At 43.0% G+C, this 20,187-nt stretch overlaps 1 protein-coding gene across 1 annotated transcript in view; it reads right to left on the bottom strand.

Moving 5' to 3' along the window:
- Nucleotides 1-942: 942 nt before the first annotated feature.
- The window catches only part of LOC135072401 (remodeling and spacing factor 1-like), a 53,656-nt gene continuing 34,411 nt past the window's right edge, over nt 943-20,187 (bottom strand). The window contains exons 24-30 of the mRNA XM_063966311.1: nt 19,957-20,029; nt 19,486-19,585; nt 18,731-19,133; nt 10,695-10,811; nt 8,797-8,950; nt 4,803-6,199; nt 943-2,323 (exon numbers count right to left, since the gene is read on the bottom strand). Of these exons, the coding sequence (XP_063822381.1) occupies nt 2,096-2,323; nt 4,803-6,199; nt 8,797-8,950; nt 10,695-10,811; nt 18,731-19,133; nt 19,486-19,585; nt 19,957-20,029 (2,472 nt within the window). The 3' untranslated portion in view covers nt 943-2,095. The remainder of the gene's footprint in view (nt 2,324-4,802; nt 6,200-8,796; nt 8,951-10,694; nt 10,812-18,730; nt 19,134-19,485; nt 19,586-19,956; nt 20,030-20,187) is intronic.

Genomic DNA, 20,187 nt, shown 5'->3' with positions numbered 1-20,187 from the left:
TAATGCCTTTGTTAGATAACTATTGAAATTAATTGCTTTTACCATTATTAATTTGTCTGGTCGAGTTTGATAATATAGAGTTGGCCCTCTGGCGGCTTATTGGAAATCCTATCGTTTTCGAAACATCGATATATATGTTGCAGTCAAAACTCATAATCGATCAAAACCACTTTTGACTGCAAATTTCAGTTAATAGTGGTTTTGACCGATGGCCTTAGTCAATATTACTTTTGACTAATTTTTCTAGTCGTATCATCCAACTTCCACGGGATAGGCAAGTAATATTTTCAGGTATTATAGATAATTATATCATGCATCAATATAAAGTAAATATAGCTGCCAATTTTCTAGTGTAACGGAGAAAAAAATGTTTTCGGAAAATCATAAATCCCAACTAATATTATAAATGCGAAAGTAACTCTGTCTGTCTGTCTGTCTGTCTGTTACGCTTTCCCGCTTAAACCTCGCAACCGATTTTGATGAAATTTGGCATAGAGATAGTTTGAGTCCCGGGAAAGAACATAGGATAGTTTTTATCCCGGTTTTTGAAACAGGGACGCGCGCGATAAAGTTTTTCTGTGACAGACAAAATTCCACGCGGGCGAAGCCGCGGGCGGAAAGCTAGTTATTAAATAATTCCTAAATTTCTGCAGCAATAACCATTTATTTCTTCATAAAGGTAGACGTTATAGTGATAGGTAAATTTATTTACAAAATTCTGCCTTAATGTAATTTTTTTAGAAAATATGCTTCTAAAACTGTTTTTTTTATAAAATCACAATATCGAATATTTCTTCGAAACTAAGCAAATACAACTACTAGTTCCTTCATCAATTTTATACATAATAGTAATATCTAACGATTGAATTAATAAAACAGGGATGTCCGCTTCTAAGGGAAAATAAAAGACTGTGCAAGGGGAGATCAAATCATACACAAATCTGTAGAAGAAAACATTTATTCTGCAAAAAGAAATCATATCGTCGCTCTTTAATAAAATTCGTATCTAGAGTATACAGTAAGTACTTATCATCTGTATATAAATAAATCTCACTTAACAGAACCAAAATAATAATACATCGTTTATTCGAGACCAAAAAGACTCATAATAATATTACTCTTATTAGTCGGATCCCTAACTTTTACACATACTATAATACATTGCGTACACCTACAGGCGGCGATAGCGCGCCGTTGTCGTATAAATAAAATTCATCTATCGCGAGTTATTTACAGTCGCCCGAGCGACGCGACACTGCCGCGACGCCTAGAGAGCGGAAGCTTTATACGAGGAGCTCCTTGGGGACGAGCAACATTCCCGGCGATTACGATACGATACGATTACGTCAAAAACGGCAATCTACGGCAGACTCGGAAACGTCATCGCCCGGAGGTGCCCTTATAATTATGAATAGGCTGCAGCAACATTGACGCTCGTATTCGCCGGCAACGGATTTTCAAATGTTGTTCGACCTCAAGGACCTATTTAGCTCTCGATGTCGTGCATCGATCTAATAATACATTGCACCCCTAATCCTCGTCGCGAGGACTACTCTACGACTCGAAACTTTCCGTTCCAATTTTACAAAAAGGCAAACAGGTTTCAGTCACTATAAATTAAAATTTCTATAAAATGTGATTATGCGATTTCATAAAATAATATCATTATGTGCACATTTCATTACAGCATTTATAATATACATAGATCAATTTCTATAAAAATAATTGTCGTTTGCCTTTCTATTCAACTAGATTGGAGTAGGTTACGGCTGGCGGCTGACCGAATGAATTCAATACTCCGTGTGTCACGGCTGCGGAAATCGGGCAAACGATTTCCTCCAGTGAGTTGGAAGACAACGTGGCAAAGGTTTCGTTTAAAAACTGAGGCACTGATCACTTGAACTGTCAAATATCTGTGAGGTAAGCTTTCACGAGCTCTCTTGCTCTTGGTTAAAGGTCACCGACCAAATGTCATTTTGGGGGACCGATATCATAACACGTCGAAAAGTCCGGTACACGTGAACCGTTTTTGTGAAAATAGAAACAGCGTATCGTTCAAACGCGGTCAGTCGCCAGTTACACTCACTTCTCCCGGTTACGCGTCGAGGTCGTCGTCCTCTCGCTGGCTGGAGAAGTAGCTGACGAGGCCCCCGAACACGCTGCCCTCGTCGCGCGGGGGCCCGGCGGGGGGCCCGGCGCGCGGGGGCCCCTCGGGGTCCAGCTCCGTCTTGATAGCGCGCGGGGGGCCGCCGGCCGCGGGGGCCACCGCCGGAGCGAACACCGGCGGCCGGCCCGGCGGGGGCAGGCCCGCTGCGTTGCCTTGCTGCGTAATTAAAATTCAAATAAATACACCGAACGAATTGTCTTAGTAGGCGCACACCGTTGATTTTTAGTTGGCCGATAGTTGTGCCCGATTGTAATTTGTATGAAGAATCGGCCAAATCGAATCGGCGTAGTGTGCGCACATACATGCCCATAGTGATCAACTGCCCGACTAAACTATCGGCCGACGAAAAATCAACGGTGTGCGCCTACTCTTACTCGTACCTATATTGACGAAGGGACTAAATCTAGAAATCTATGGTAACACCTAGGAATTTTATTTTCATAGAGGTCACTTAAAAATTAGAGATTGATGGTGAAAACGGGCATTCTAAAAATTATTTTAACAATTGAAACTAAGCAAAGGCAAACTAAGGAATAAATGAAGACATACTGAAAGCAAGCGAAATTCATTTATGTATTTTATTTTATTTCGGAAACCAAACAATTGTACAATTCAGATATGTACCGAATATGTAATATTTACCGAATAAAGACTGAGTACAAAAACATAATTTATAGGCCAGTAGAATTAAACACAAAAATGAATTAAATCGGAAATAATTCCTACTAAAGATTTTAGTGCTTTAATGGCTTCGTTAGTTGCCCATAATGACTCTCCTAGGTTTTCGACTTCGACGAAGCTGTGCTTAAGTGGTGGGGGCCCCCCGAAAGGGGCGCTTTTACGGTTTTCCGGTAATACCGCGTAAAGGACTTACCCTATCGAAAAGTGGTCTTCCTGACGGTTGAAGGGCATTTAATCCTGCATTAAATAAGACCAAATTCATATGTTTTGAACAAACCGTTCTCGTGCAAATGTTCGGCAAAGTTAAAAATATGTGTATAATTAATGACCCTCTCCACGTCCAATGGTCGTTACCCGCAGGCTTCCAAGTCTTGAAAAGGACCGCCTCAACCAGTGTAACCCTATCAAGGCTTACGAGCTGGATGCGCCTATCCTTGTTCGTTCCAGCAGTTCCTTAACTGCGGTTGCTGCACCTCTTCCTGGCACTTACCTGAACGACACTGTGTTACCTTCTGTGGTTTCCCCTCTTCCTTGTATCCTCCTTCACGACTAAATTGCCTAGCCGTATGCCTGGTCTAAGGTTCGACGCCAAAAATCAACAACAACAAGTTCATATTAAAACGCTGAAGAGTTTTTTGTTAGTTTGTTTGAAAGCGCTAATCTCAAGAATTACTAGTTTGATTGAAATAATTATTTTTGTGTTGAATAGCTCATAAATTGAGGAAGGCTATAGGATATATATAATCACTCTACGACTAATTGAGGCGAAGCAGTAAAGAAAAATGTTGCAAGCATAGAAAATAGTATTTAAACTATTTTCACGCGTACGAAGTTGATTTTGTGGCATCTAACCTTGGACTAGGCATATGGCTATGCAATGCAATCGTACAGGAGGGTACAAGGAAGAGGGGCAGCTACATTAGGTAACACAGAGTCGTTCAGGAGAGTGCCAGGGAGAGGTGCAGCAACCGCAGTTAAGTAACGGCTGGGACGAACTAGGATAAGCGAATCCAACTCGTGAGCCTTGACAGGGATCCGCTGGTTGAGGCGACCCTTTACAAGGCTTGGGAGCTTACGGGTAACGAGCTATTGGACGTGGAGAGGGTCATTAATTATACACATATTTTCTACTTTGCCGAACATTTGCACGAGAACGGTTTGTCCAAAATATATGAATTTGGTCTTATTTAATGCAGGATTAAATGCCCTTCAACCATCAGGAAGACCACTTTTCGATGGGGTAAGTCCTTTAGGCCTCAGCCTCGAACTTAGCGGGCAGCGGGGCGGGAGCGGCGGCGGCGCTGGAGCGGGGCGGGCAACGCAGACCCGTTCTCGAAACAAGCGGGCAGCTCGCGCGGCGCTTTAGCGGCGAAGTGTTGTGTTCGGGGTTGTGTTGTCGAGATATTTGTTTTTATTCGCAAAAGAAATGTCTGAACTACGGCAACAATCTTATTTCGATTCAAATTTATTCCTAACGCTCGATTTATTGTGGGCAAAAGAAGGAGTGCGCTGCCCGCTCGTTGCCCGCTCCCTCGCCGCTGCCCGCTCGTTGCCCGCTGCCGCGCCGCTGTTTTCGAGAACCGGTCTATTTGATTTTACGCATAAGATCCTGCCGCTCCCGCGCCGCCGCCGCCGCCGCCCCGCTGCCCGCTAAGTTCGAGGCTGAGGCCTTACGCAGTATAACCGGAAAACCGAAAAAGCGCCCCTTTCGGGGGCCCCCACCACTTAAGCACAACTCCGTCGAAGTCGAAAACCTAGGAGAGTCTTAATGGGCAACCAATGAAGCCATTAAAGCAATAAAATCTTTTGTAGGAATTATTTCCGATTTAAAATCTAATTCTACTGGACTATTAAGCGACAGCGCACACTGGGCGACACAGCCCGCGCGCGATCTCGTCTAATCGTCGCGATTGTCGCCCAGTTTGCGCAGTCGCTAAATGAAAATAAAGTTTACCTCAAGCGGTGACGGTGTGGCACGTGGCTCCGGTGGAGACCCGCTTTCGGGCCGGCTGGGCGGGCTCGCCGCGGGCCCCGGGCCCGGCGCAGGGCCCGCCACGCTCGGCTTCGGGGGCAGCCCCGGCGACGCGTGCGGGCCGGGCGACTGTCGCGGCCCCAAGGGCAGTCCGGGGTGACCCGGCCCTGGGGGTAAACCGGGACCAGGCGATTGCGGCGGGCGAAGCGGGTGGCCCGGATGACCCGCTCCTGGAGGTAAGCCCGGGCCCGGCGATCGCGAGGGGCCAAGAGGATGTCCCGGGTGACCGGCTCCCAGGGGCAGACCCGGGCCGGGCGATCGTATTGGGCCGAGTGGATGTCCAGGATGACCCGGGCCCGGCGACTGCGTCGGACCTAGGGGATGTCCCATTTGACCCGGTCCCGGGGGAAGGCCCGGGCCCGGTGATTGCCTCGGGCCGAGTGGATGCCCCGGATGACCTGGTCCCGGGGAATTCGTCGGGCCCAATAGATGTCCCGGATGGCCCGGGCCCGGTGATTGCGTGGGAGCAACTGGTTGTCCCGGATGGCTCGGGCCCGGTGACTGCGCTGGGCCAAGGTGATGTCCCGGATGACCCGGTCCCGGCGATTGCCTCGGGCCAAGTGGATGACCAGGATGACCGGGGCCTGGCGATTGCGTCGGCCCGAGTGGCCTCCCGGGGTGTCCCGCTCCCGGGGGTATGCCTGGGCCTGGCGATTGTCTCGGGCCTAACGGATGTCCAGGGTGGCTTGGCCCCGGAGGATGGCCCGGGCCCGGCGATTGCCTAGGACCAAGGTGACTAGGCCCAGGTGGGTGTCCAGACCCAGGATGGCCGGGGTGTCCAGGTGGCAGACTTGAGCCGGGATGTCCAGGTGGCAAACTTGAGCCGGGATGTCCAGGTGGCAAACTTGAGCCAGGGTGACCGGGTGGCAAGCTGGAACCGGGATGCCCGGGCGGGAGGCTGGAGCCAAGATGACCGGGCTGCAGACTAGATCCGGGATGTCCAGGTGGCAGATTTGATCCGGGGTGTCCGGGTGGCAGACTAGAGCCAGGATGTCCGGGTGGTAGTCTGGAGCCGGGATGTCCGGGTGGCAGACTCGATCCAGGATGTCCAGATGGCAGGCTGGAGCCGGGATGTCCGGGCGGTAAGCCAGAACCAGGGTGTCCGGGTGGCAAATTTGAGCCGGGGTGTCCTTGTGGCAAGTTTGAACCGGGATGTCCGGGAGGTAAGCTTGATCCGGGATGTCTGGGTGGCAGACCGGATCCAGGATGTCCGGGGGGCATGCCCGAGCCCGCAGAAGTGGGGGGATATGAGGGGTGGGAGAAGGGAGGGCTGCCCCGCGCTTGACCCGGCCTCTGCATTGATTGCGACGGTCCGTGACCTATGGATGGATAAAAGTTAAATTAGTTCCTAAAATGATAATACCTTAAAATAGGTATCATGCAAATTACACTGACATGACATTTTCACATCAGAACTTGCAGCTTCCTTTTTTGATTACTCATTTTTAAAGGTTTTTATTCCGGTTTGTTGCAAAAATACTTTATTGACTTTCGTTAGTTCGTTTCAGCCAAATGACGTCCACTGCTGGACAAAGGCCTCCCCCAAGGTTTTCCACAATGCACGGTCCTGCGCTTCCTCAACTGCATCAACTTTACACCTTTATTTATTTATTTATTTAATTTATTTATTAGGTCTACCAACATTGTTACATAACAACATGTATACTTAAAAATAACAATTATGAACAAAGTTACAATGCAACAACAATTATAGGCTGACACAACATGCAATATACACTCGCGAGCAAAAATATGGAATCAACCTATTTATTCCGAGCGATCATAAGAACTAAATGACTAATAGAAGATCAATATAAATGGTACCATTTTAAAGGAGAAATTATAAACTTAAAATTGATACCATAGATACATACAATACATAGTCATTCAGTTCTTAAGACCGCTCGGAACATAAAGGGGTGATTCCATACTTTTGCTCGTCAGTATAGATTAGGGCATGCAAAAACCGAGCGGTTTGGAAAAACCGGTTTTTTCGGTTTTTATTTTTAAAAACCGAACTAAACCGGTTTTTTCGGGTTTTTCGGGTTTTTCGGGTCGACTGTTTATAAGTAAATAAAAATGCTGCAAATTATAATAAAAATCATTTTATTTCTTTTATATTCTAGTTTGACAAGATGAAGTTACATGTTCTGAACATAATATTGTGAGATCAATTGAATAGTTTAATTAAAAATCAAATATAAAAAGATCAACAATAGGATACTTCGCTCATTAGCAAAGCAAAACCTTTGGTCAGGACTTCTTGGCGGGAATCTGAAGCTTCATGTTAGCGGTTTTGTTTTATTTCCTCAAATTCGTGTGTGGGCGACTATTAAATTAATGTGTAATAATGGTGGATTATTAACCATTGAGTGTTCGTGAACGTCCATGGGTGTGGGCAAGTGAAGCAAAACAGTGCATCGTGATTCTTCTGGTTCTCTCAAGTTGTCCATAGGAGGTCTCAGTAAAGCACCACAACTTTACTGAGACTCAAAGGGTGGGAAAGGGTCTATCATCCTTCATTATATCATTACTTGATCTCATTTTGTAACTCGTATCACTTATATACTGGAAAATGGCACAAATCAAGTCGACCTCGACGTGTATTGCCAACATCATCAAAAAAGAAGAAGAACATTTGGTCATAGTTATGCTTAATTAAATAATATGTAAGTTGACACTGACAGAGACTAGCAAAGCAAAAATAATGGCGGCAATGGTCAAATACAAAGCGCGTTCCATTTTGCGCCCGCGCGCTTACAGCTTTAGCTAGAAGATACATGGTACTTTAGTTCAATACCATAGCCATAGACTATACTCTACTCATTCACATTGCATTACAATAATTGTTTTTATTGATATGACTAAAGAAGCATGTTCTTGTATGAGTTATTAAATTATCTAAAATCGTAGAAGAAAAACCGAAATAACCGAAAAACCCGGATTTATAACTGACAAAAACCGAGTTCCAAATTGTGTCGGTTATCCGGTTTTTCGGTTATCCGGTTAACCGGTTTGCATGCCCTAGTATAGATTCAATGTAGTTTGTTCCGAACCATTCCATGCACACATAAAAGACATTTAATCATATCAATAATAGTAGAATTTTGATTTAAACATGACTTATCTTATAAGTAGGTACCTACTTACTTACTACAAATGCAAATTATGTTTCATTTACTAAAAGAAAAAACGGTTACCATAGCTCAATCTGACACAAACAGTTGAGACGCCACAAAGGAGTATAGTCACAGAATAATAATAAGTACTACGTACAGAAGTTTTACTTCGCGAAGGTATTTAAAAAAATGTATGCTCAATGTCATTAACAATATGGTGTAATTTAGCCTGTCTCAAGAGTCAAGCACCATTTTGTTGACAAACGTCAGTGATCGGCACTGCGCCGAAGCTATAGGGCTGACTTCGGTAAAATGATGTGACGTGAGGTGCCAAACTGCGGAAAATGGCGGAGGAGATACATGATTTAGCATGAATTATCATGAATAATATTAACTACTTATTTACCTCTCAGTGTCTTGAGATAACTTAAAAAAGTACATTCTGTGTTTTTATTATTATTTAGGCAGTTAAATACTGCACAGTATTTAGTACACCATTTTCTTTATTTTCTTCCATCATACACAAGAATACGCGTGCGTGAGTCAATGTTCGCTCGTATGTGAGGCCTTGTCGAATAGTATCCTGTAGGTGGGCCATCGTGCGTGTTTTGTTTTCGATGTAAACTCGCGGAGATGAACAGGCCTGGTATAGTTTCCTTTTATACTGTGTTTGGGAGTAGTGCAGGAGATCACTTTCGGTGGCACCAGTGGCACCTTTCAAAAACTGAGATAATCTATCATAATAATAGATTTCCCCTGGGTCTAAAACTAGGCATAAGTGAATAAATATGTCATACCAGGCAGCGGCGCGCGCATATGCGGCGGCAGATACGGCGGCGGTCTTTCAGGCATATAGTGCGGGCCGGGGTGGCGCGGCGCGTCGGGCGCGTAGGGCCCGTAGGGGCCGTAGTGCGGCGCATACGGGCCCAGCGGGTAGCGCGGCCGCCGGTCCTGAAAATTATAGCACGGTTACAACATCATTGTTTCAGTCAGAGGACGTCCAGTGCTGGACAAAGGCGTCCCCCAACGCCCCAACGACCGGTCTTTTTTTTTAAAATGCTTTGCGCATACCCACTGGTCGATGACAGTGGGTTATGTAGGACTCTCCCCGCCTACCCACTAAAATCCGACAGTTTCCACCAGAGCCCAAAGAAACGGAGCCGCGAGTTATTGTCCTAGTTGGACATTCGTCCGCAGCTCCAAACGACCGGTCTTGCGCTGCCCTCATCCAACCTGGAATTAGGAGTGAGAGGCTGATCGCCACTCGATAACTTTTCTGCCCCAACAGTTCTACGAGCTATGTGAGGTTTTCTACTACTTATTGAATGGTGACAACTGGCAGTAAAAGGTACTACTTATTGAATGGTGACAACTGGCAGTAAAAACGAAGCTACCAGTGATAGCTTGTATACGACACAAAACAAAGGTCCACGTCTACATTTACGCAGCATCAAAAATATAAAAACAGGTATCCTTCCGTTTGGCCAAATTACTTTTCGCCAAATTTCACTTCGCAAACAACTTATCGCCAAAGTTTCATTTCCCAAATGAACTTTTAGCAACTGTACTTTTCGCAACTAATTCATTTGGTCAAATTATCATTTGGCCAAATTTTACTTGGCAAATGTTTATATAGCAAATGTTTTATGTTGCCAAATATTATATCCCAAATAATTTGTTTGGTCAAATTGACACTTCACATACCTACTTACCCACCGTTACCCACAAATCAAAGTATAAGGCACATGATCATGGTTTTCACAAGAATTTTATGTAAAACATTGCAGGAAATAATATGGTTGCAAAAAGTAGGTATTACAGAAAAAAGTAGGTTAGGTTAGGTTAGAACAGTGACCCTTAATGCGCGAAGGCGAGCGAAGCGAGCGGCCGCCGAGCGCTAGAATCACCTCTATTGTTAATGAATCGTTTGGAAATTTCGATAAAAAGAATGAAATAAGGAAATTAATGTAGAACAAATTTTATATTAACTACCCAATAAACAAAATAGTAACCACAAGCTAATTTGTATCCATTCTATGCACCAATAAAATTATTTTGTAAATAGTTTATCGTGAAATATTTTTGCCTAATGAAACATTTGGCAAACCATACTTTGCCAAACAATAATTTGCTAAACAATAATATGCCAAAAACAACATTTGCGAATTAAAAGTTTGCAATAAGTTGCTTTGCCAAATGAGAATTTGCCAAATGAAAATTTGCGAAACGTTGTTTGCGATGTGATAATTTGGGAAACGTTTTTTGGCCAAACATTAGTAATCCATAAAAACATTAGGGCCGAGTTGCACTACATTATTTTAAACCTTAATAAGGCAGAGGGAATATAGCTCCCACCTTATTTGGAACCTTATTCGCTTGTCTTAAAGTCCAAAAACAATTAAAAATTTGACTATGTTGACTGTTAAAGGGTCCGTGACTATAACCGTAACTCACCGTAAGTCTGTCTAACTCCATACGTGTATTTCGTATGGAGTTAGACAGACTTTTTAAAGTTAGACAATGCAACAAATAAAAAAACTCATGAAACTCATTTATTTCTTCAAAAAAGCACTTTTACACGTCCCAGTATTAACCCTACCACTGCTTCAGGACGATCAATGGGCCAGTGCTGAGAAGAAGTAGCGCAAGAAACTCAGTCACTATTGTCAGCAATACAATGAAACAACAACAATACCTTGTTCTCCGTGTGTTTGATCTTGGGGTGTCTCGGTGCTTCGTCACGCGGCGACGGCGGCCGCGGGGACGGCGACGTGGCCGGCGAACGGTACTCCGGTTCCGTCTTCACTTCGGCCTGAGCAATAAAGGCGATGACGTCACTATTTAAAGTATATTTATCAATTTAAAGCAACTTCCTTCGTTCGTTTCGGCGGAATGACGTCCACTGCTGGACTTCGAGTAAAAATAAAGAAAACATAATAATAATAATATCCCAACACATTATCGTATCGTAAGGGGTCTCTTCGTGTTGGATCTGTATCCCCATGAACGCCTTCCAAATGGACCGACCTCCGCGCCGTGCTTATCCACAGGAGAAAATACAAATAATAATAATAAATAAATATCCTTAGACATATTACACTGCGCTTCTAGTCCCAATCTAAGTAAAGCTTGTACTATGGGTACTAGACAACGGATATAAACATAGTTAAATACTTTTTTTGTAAATACATATTATACATAGTGTTACTGTAGTAGCCTAAATCCTACATCTCTTTTGGTTTGTAATCAGATGGCGGTTAAATTTATAATTCTTGGTTCATACCTATTAGGCTAGGTTTTCGATGTATTAGTGGACTGTATTTCTGCGGATGCTTAAACAGCTGCCTAAAGAACGCAGTTGTAAGCTTGCAAATAATAACTGGGACGAAGAGACCGAAGAAAAATGGCGACAGGAAATTTGGAAAGGAAACATGCGCACTTACCAATAATATCTCCGTCGGGCACTCTTCAAGTTTCACAAGCCACACACGATGGTTCCGAGCCGAACACTTAGCAATTATTGTTCTTTAGAGCTGTCTTGCACAAAATCGATATAAAATATAGGTCACGCACAAATTAATAAAGACACGTCTGTCTCAGCGTAGGCGCAAATTAGGAAGGGACGATGTCCACCGTATGCGTTGCACATTCGTAGATCGCGGTGACAGACGAAGACGGCAACAGCAAAAGTGCACATGTTGGAAAGGGATGGGAGATGATGGGATTTAAAACATTTGCAAGCTTACCCTACAATAATTTTATTTTTACAAACCGCAAAAATACGAAATCCAACATCCCCCCGGCCTTGAAGAAACCCTTCAAAACAAAGAGAAAATCGCCCCATGTAATACATAGAGCGTAGCACATAAGGTGCAGAAGTTAATTGATAAGTGAATAAACAAAAAAAATAAAAATAAAACTAAATATAAATTTGCTACGTAAACAAAAGTAGAGAAGACTATTGAGTCGGAAGCGGGCATAGCCGCACCACTGGGCGTTTATAAGTGCCAGTTTTTGTTTTTATTTCCGCAACGCGCGTTACTCCATCCTTGCCAGGAAAAATACTTGTAATTATTCCTAAAGGCCACTGTAAAGGTGGAGAGTTTTCTACAATTAGTAGAACTACGGTACCTACTTTAATTGGATTAGAAGGTGTATTCCATTTTTCACGCAATTGCAAATTATGTAAATACTCCGATCTAAATCTTTTCCAGAAGGACTGAACAAGCGAATCCATCAATGAGAAACGAGACAGTAAATTAGTTCGTTGTTCAGCTAAATCAGCCGCAGGTAGGCACTCGAGTGGAGCGGTAGATAAAAAATGCGACGGTGTAAGCGCGAGCGGTTCCGATGGGTCAGAACTTAAAACATAAAGAGGTCGACTATTGAGCACTGCTTCAATCTGAGCAAGAACAGTCGACATCTCCTCAAAAGTGAGAATTTGATTCCCGATGACGCGGAATAATAGCGATTTAGCGCTCTTAACGTTCGCTTCCCATAGGCCACCAAAATGGCTCGCAGTGGGAGGATTCATTCGCCACGTGATGCGATTCTTCGCGAGTTCATGACTAAAAGTTTGATAATAATCGTCAGTTTTTAAAAACTCGTGAAGTTCATTAAAATAAGCTTTACTTGCAACAAAATTGGTGCCATTGTCGCTATATAAGAACGTACAAGGGCCACGTCGCGACAAGAAACGCTTAAATGCGTCAATAAAAGAAGCCGAAGTTAAATTAGAAACGAGTTCCAAGTGAACTGCTTTAGTCACAAGACAAATAAATAAGCATAAGTATGCTTTTACGCTGCGAACGCCGCGCTTGCGATATGGCGTAATATAAAGAGGGCCTGCGTAATCTACGCCCGTGTGTAGAAACGCTTTGCATTGCTCCAATCTACATTTAGGCAAATCAGCCATTGGCGGGAAAGTAGACTTCGGATGAAGCCGAAAACAAATGTTACATTTATGGATGAGCTGTCTAACAACACGTCTAGCGGAAATAATCCAATATTTAGACTTTAAAAGAGCAATTAATAACTGCGGTCCGGCGTGGCAGTTGTCACGGTGATAAGATTTAATTAGAAGTTCGACTATACGTCCCTGTTTAGGCAGTAGTATAGGATGCTTAGATGAATAATCTAGTGTCGAGTTCGATAAGCGACCTCCGACGCGTAATATTCCATCACATAAAAACGGATATAATTTTAATAATTTTGATGAACATGGTTGTTTGTTAGACACCTTTTTAATATCCTCTGAGAAATATACAGATTGCACAGCCTGAATTACTTTTAATTCGGCGGCATTTAAATCGTCAGCGGTAATGACATTATTTTGCGGTAGCCTCTTCATAAATCTGAGCATATAAACAGTGACGCGTAAAAGCTTGTCCCACGAGGAACAGCGAGATGCAAGAGACAAAATAGGATTTTCAGCTTCAGTTACCTTTTTAGTAGCAACATGAGAAACTGTTTTTTCTTCAGGCAAAGATAATTTGTTAGGTGCAAATTGTTGTATAGGCCAATTGTCAATAGGCAGTGAAAGCCAAAACGGTCCTTTAAACCAAAGTTCGTGCTGAATTAACTGCGCGGGCGTAAGTCCGCGAGATACACAATCTGCGGGGTTTTGTACGCCGGGAATGAAGTATAACTTATCAGGCGAAATATTTGTTTGAATTTGTGAAATGCGGTTGGCAACATAAGTATCAAATCTATGTGGCGAAGCGACCGACCAACATAGTGCGACTTCTGAATCTGAGAAAGCGTAAATGTTATCAATTTCATATCTATTTGACATGCTGTCGTAAACGATTTTAAGAAAACGAGACATTAATAATATTCCATTGAGCTCTAAGCGCGCGAGCGTGATCTTAGTTTTAGCAGACGCGACGCGCGATTTTGAACATAAAAGCGTGACAATAGGAGGCATATTGCCATTTACGACGTGTAAATAAATAACACAACCATATGCGGATTCACTAGCGTCTGAAAAACCAATCAAAGAAACTTTAGAGCCGCATTTAATGCCTACATGGCGCGGGAACGACAAGCGGGATATTTGCGGTAATTCAAACAAATATTGTTGCCATACATTAATAATGCGGGAGGGGGGCACATCGTCCCAATCAAGATTGAGAAGCCAAAGCTCTTTAATTAATAATTTAGCGAAAAGAATAATAGGTCCGACGAGTCCTAAAACGTCGTACAGACGAGCGGTGGCGGATAAAATGGCGCGCTTTGTACAAACTAGTGGCGGACTAGAAGTCTCAAAAACAAAAGTGTCTTGGGCGGGTAACCAGCGCAAGCCTAAAATCTTAAATATATTTCCGTCATCAAAGGAAATAAATTCAGATTGGCGGTGCGACTCGGGTATTTGCTCGAGTAACTCAAGCGAATTGGAAGTCCACTTGACCAAATCGAAACCACCGGCTTTGAACAGCTGAATTAATTCTCTGGCTATCTTAACTGCTTCTGGAAGAGAAGAAGCAGAAGAAGCCAGGTCATCCATATAGATGTCTCTTTCTACGACGGAGGCTGCGTCTGGCCAATTGTGCCGTTCGTCACTAGCAAGTTGGCGCAAAGTGCGGAGTGCCAAGAATGGCGAAGATCTGAGCCCAAATGTGACTCGAGTAAACTCAAAAGTTTCTAGCGGGTCTGTATCAGAAAATCTATATAAAATACGTTGATATTTGCGGTGCGGAGGATTAGTATGAATACACAAATACATTTGTTTAACATCTGCAAAAAATGCAATACTGAATAAACGAACGTTCAAAAGAATATGAAAAATATCAGCCTGTAGATTGCAGCCGGTGTGTAAGACATCGTTAAGTGACAGGCCGGTGTCAGTCTTGGCACTGCCATTCAAAACAGGGCGAACTTTAGTGGTCGACTTGTCGTCGCGAACCACAGGATGATGCGGTAAATAAAAACCCGGAGACTCACAGGCCTCGGGTGCGGTGCGGGAAAGAATACCCTTATTTAGGTATTCCTGAAAAATATCGTCATATTTGATTTTCAAAGTAGGATTATTAGCGAACTTCTTTTCGAGAAGTAAAAAGCGTTTCTTAGCGGTATTATAAGAATTTCCTAATTTCTGAGGGTCATCATTAAAAGGAAGATCAACAGAATAACTGCCGTCAGAGCAACGAACAGTTGTAGATGTATAAATAGTTTCACAAAGTTGGTCTTCAGGGCTTAAAAAGGTGCGCGAGGGAAGTTCCTCGACCTCCCAAAATTTTTCAACGACTTGATGAAGCGGGTCAGAAGTAAAAGCACACAGTGTGCGAGTAGCGGGTTGCGGAGAAATAATAGGAGCGTCACCCATAATTAGGTAACCTAAGGTCGTTTCAAAGGCAGAGGGCATGAAATCATTAGTGTTTTGAATTTTGCTAGCGAGTAAAATTTTACAATAAAGTTTAACTCCTAAAAGCATGTCTATAGGTCCAGGTTGTGAAAACTCGTCATCAGCGAGCGGTAAGTTTTTTATAAAAGGTATGGCCGTCACGTCTACGCGCGAGTCGGGAAGCTGGGACGTAATTTTTTCAACTATCATGGGCTGTATAGCATATTCATAATTGTTATTGAAACGAGAAGTAAACTTAAGTTTAGTAAAGCCTAGAATTTTTTGTGTGGCTCCTCCTATGCCTTGAACTTCCGTATAGCGGGTTTGTTTATGTATAGGAAGCGATAAACGCTTGCAGCAATCAGCGGAAATATAATCACTCTGAGAGCCAGGGTCTACTAGACATCTCAAAAGGTGAGTGCGGTTATTACAATCAATAACTTTTATTTTAGCGGTTCCTAATAAAGTTGTCGTTTGAAAACGTTTACTACGATCGCACGAAACTGTACAAACCGATGCATTATTTTCAAACGTGTGCGGTGATTGAATAGCGGGAGAATGAGTCATAATATTCGACTCGGCATGACCGGCCGCCGTAGTGCGGGCGGGGTCATGAGCGGTAGCGGAAATATTTGCGGGGTCGGACATCGCTGCTGCACCAATATTACAGTTACTAGATTTAACATTTGTATTGAAATGCAATAATGAGTGATGTCGCATAGAACAATGAGAACAATTATGTTTTGAAGTACATGAAAAGGTTTTATGTCGTACACTTAAACAGTTGTTACAAAAAGAGTTATTTTTAATAAAATTATAACGATCAAATGGCGTTAATTTCATAAAAGAAGGACATGAATACATGTGTTCGTGCGGTTTATTATTACACAAGCTGCACTTCTCGCTTCCGCTTGTGTTGTTTACACTAGACCCTTCCGTATTCACAAAAGATTTCGTAGGCGTAGGGGTGTGCTTAGCGGATGATTTATTTTGCGGTTGAGAAAAATTATTAACCGGTTTAATATTAGTTACAGAGCGAGATAAAACTTTACTTTGTTCTTTAATGAACTCAATTAAATTATGATAGGTTGGTATCTTTTCTTTGCGATATGTTATTTCAAATAATTTAATTGTTTCTGTATCTAACTTTTGGAGTGCCAAATGTAAGAAAATAAAATCAGTTAAATCGCCAAGTTTTAATTGTTTGAGCGCTTCCACAGAGGAATTAAAAGTGTTTATAAATGAATCTAGTCCGGTTGAACTTGTATTATTTAGCGGTTTAAAGTGTAACAACTGATTAAAATATGCACATGCGAGTGAACGAGGATCGTCATACTTTTGCACGAGTGCTTCCCAAATAACAATATAATTTTCAGCGGTGGGAGCCAGCCCTGCGCATACGCACGACGCCTGTCCAGTTAGTTTACCAACCAAGTAAAATACCTTTTCGCTATCGGTAAGAGATGCGTTATCATGAATCATGTTTTTAAATTGTTGATAAAACAACGGCCAGTTCTTGACGTCACCGTTGAATGACATCAAATCAATAGGAGGGAGGCGAGGCTTCGAGTTCGTAGGCGTTTGCGGTTGCGAATAAGAACTACAATTATCTTTCTCGATATCGAGCAAAAGTTGCTTAATATAACAGTACATTTCCTCAAATGAAGTCCACAAATCATAATCTACGTCTGAGTCGGGATTCAATTGTAAATTCAATATGTTATAAGAATCTAAAACGTCTTGAAAATCACTACGTAGTTTATCTATATTTGTGGCACTTGCACGAAATACCTTAAAGTTTTGTATGTTTTGTTCGGTTTTCTGTGCAAGGTCGTAAATATTTTCCATGCGTTTAAAAATAACATCGCGTTTAACAATAAAAATAGTCAGTTGATTTTTATTAGTATCGCCATTCTCGTCCACGAAAGCATCGCTTCCTCGTTTCTTAGATTTAACCATTGTAAATAGTTGTAAATATCTTTAGTTATAAAAGTAAAAGCGGGTAAAAATGTATATAAGAATATTATGCGGTTGCGTAAATAAAATAATGGCGAGCGGGTGATGTATAGAAAAATAATGGCGGGTAGCGAACGCTGAGACGCTGTGTTGTGCGTGATCGAATTTAACTGAACAACGAAATGAATAATGGAATGTAAATACGTTATTATGTAATTATGAAATCTAAATCTCAATTATTAGAATTGAGAGTGAATTAGCGGTGATGTGATATAACCAAAAGTAACTTGAAGTCACGCAAATGCGGTGCGGAAATAAAATAAACAAAAATAAAATAGTTGTCAACGCGGTTAAATAATTATAATGTCGACAATCTACTTTTATCTGCGTGATACAAATACTCATACGTTATATCCAAAATGGCGGGTTAAATAAAATAAAATTTGCGGGTTAAAGATATGTGTTGTAAAGTTAAATTTAAATAAAAATATGCGGTTAAATAACGTAAAAATCGTATTTTAGATGCGAATATACGGCCGAAGTGACCAAAAAAAAGGTGTAGTAGCCTAAATCCTACATCTCTTTTGGTTTGTAATCAGATGGCGGTTAAATTTATAATTCTTGGTTCATACCTATTAGGCTAGGTTTTCGATGTATTAGTGGACTGTATTTCTGCGGATGCTTAAACAGCTGCCTAAAGAACGCAGTTGTAAGCTTGCAAATAATAACTGGGACGAAGAGACCGAAGAAAAATGGCGACAGGAAATTTGGAAAGGAAACATGCGCACTTACCAATAATATCTCCGTCGGGCACTCTTCAAGTTTCACAAGCCACACACGATGGTTCCGAGCCGAACACTTAGCAATTATTGTTCTTTAGAGCTGTCTTGCACAAAATCGATATAAAATATAGGTCACGCACAAATTAATAAAGACACGTCTGTCTCAGCGTAGGCGCAAATTAGGAAGGGACGATGTCCACCGTATGCGTTGCACATTCGTAGATCGCGGTGACAGACGAAGACGGCAACAGCAAAAGTGCACATGTTGGAAAGGGATGGGAGATGATGGGATTTAAAACATTTGCAAGCTTACCCTACAATAATTTTATTTTTACAAACCGCAAAAATACGAAATCCAACAGTTACTATGTTACAGATCCGTCACAGAAATTAAAATTCATCATTTCAATTTCTACCCGGCCGGGAATCGAAATGTATTAGGCGGTTATCACACTGCGCCGCGCTCCGCCGCGGAGCGCGTGATTTTCATATAAAAAATCACGCGCGCGGACGCGTTGTCAGTGTGAAGTGCCGCGCGTGTTTTCTATACAAACTGAGGTACTTGCATACAATGATTAAATCTGTCGCCCCGCGCTCCGCGGCGGAGCGCGGCGCAGTGTGATAACCGCCTTAAAGTTTCCTGTTACATACCTTGATCTTTATCGGCGGCTCACCCTCTGGCAGACCAGACGGGCCTGGCGGGCCCGAAGGTCCAGGAGCAGCTGTCAGACCAAGCGGGCCCGAAGAACCGGGCGGAGCCGTTAATCCCAGAGGGCCTGACGGGCCAGACGGGCCGGGTCCGGGTTGGCCAGACGGGCCAGGCGGCGTGCGCGGACGGTAGGCCGGGTGTAGCTGGTGGCGGTAGTCTGGTAGCCTGTAGCCGGGCGGCGCGGCCCGCATATGTGGCGGGTAGTAGCCCTGAGGGTATTGGCTTCGAGGCGGGCCTGGGCTCGGGTGGTTGAGGCCTAAATGGTGGAGCGGGTACATAGGGTGGTTCTGTGGACCCCGCGGGCCATATGGCGAGTTGCCGCCCGGGGGGTATAGCATGTGGCCTCTGCAAACAGAAACACGTAATGATGAGTTTTATATCGACTAAAATCGATGACCAAAGCTCAGCGGACTTTGGTCGACTAGCCAAATCGATAAGAAAAATCTACCCAACTGGGAATAGAACCCAAGACCTCTGGGTCAGATTTATTTTATTTTATTTATTTTATTTTATTTGTTTAACAGATGCAGATAGTTTTATCACTAGACCAAAGAGGCAGTTTATTTCCTATGTTTGGTAGCTAATTTAAATTTTACATTATTTTCGTCAATAAATTACTGTACAAAAATGCTGTAACAATACGTCCTAATATCAACTCTTTCTATAACATTTATACGCAATAGACGTGAACACTTGCCTGTACTGCTGGTTGATCATGTGCGGCATACGCGTGATGATGCTGGGCTCCTCCGCCACCGGCTTAAACGGCTGCGGCGACCCCGCCACTGACAACGTCCCTAAAATACAACTTATGTGTATGTCCGTTCGTTTCAGCCGAAAGACGTCCACTGCTGGACAAAGGCCTCCCCCAAGGATTCCCACAAATACCGGTTCTGCGCCACTCGCATCCACGCACCTCCTGCGACCTTCACCAGATCGTCTTCGATTCGATTCGATCGATCGATCGTCGAAACTTTACAGTTTTTTATTACAGTTTGAGAAATAAAAAGTATTGCTGTCTTTGTTTGCAATCTATTGTCCAGTCGCCGAGCTCGTAGAATTTCGTACAATGACCCCAAGCCGCAGTGAGTAAGGATGGGTAGCTAGAATTCTACGTGCTCGGCGACCGGTCTTTAATAGAACGAAATATTCTACAGTCAAGTTATACCTTCTCGTAATCCTTGTGGTGGCCCGTCGCGTCTGTCCTCGCCGGTCAACACGCCTCGCAACTCCGCGCGAACCTGTATGCAAAGAATTGTGCTATAGGAAATATTCGATTGATCCAAGGGAATTTTGCTATTGGATAGATAAACCAATAAAGCATAAGTTTTTGGCATAGAAACGAATTTGATGGCGGGTTGATACACTACACGTGACGTTGAGATAAGACTGCACGCGA

Source organism: Ostrinia nubilalis, chromosome 6 (assembly GCF_963855985.1).
Source record: "Ostrinia nubilalis chromosome 6, ilOstNubi1.1, whole genome shotgun sequence".
Taxonomy (NCBI): domain Eukaryota; kingdom Metazoa; phylum Arthropoda; class Insecta; order Lepidoptera; family Crambidae; genus Ostrinia; species Ostrinia nubilalis.
Note: the sequence above shows the minus strand (reverse complement) of the source record. Positions and strands in the feature narration are given on the sequence as shown.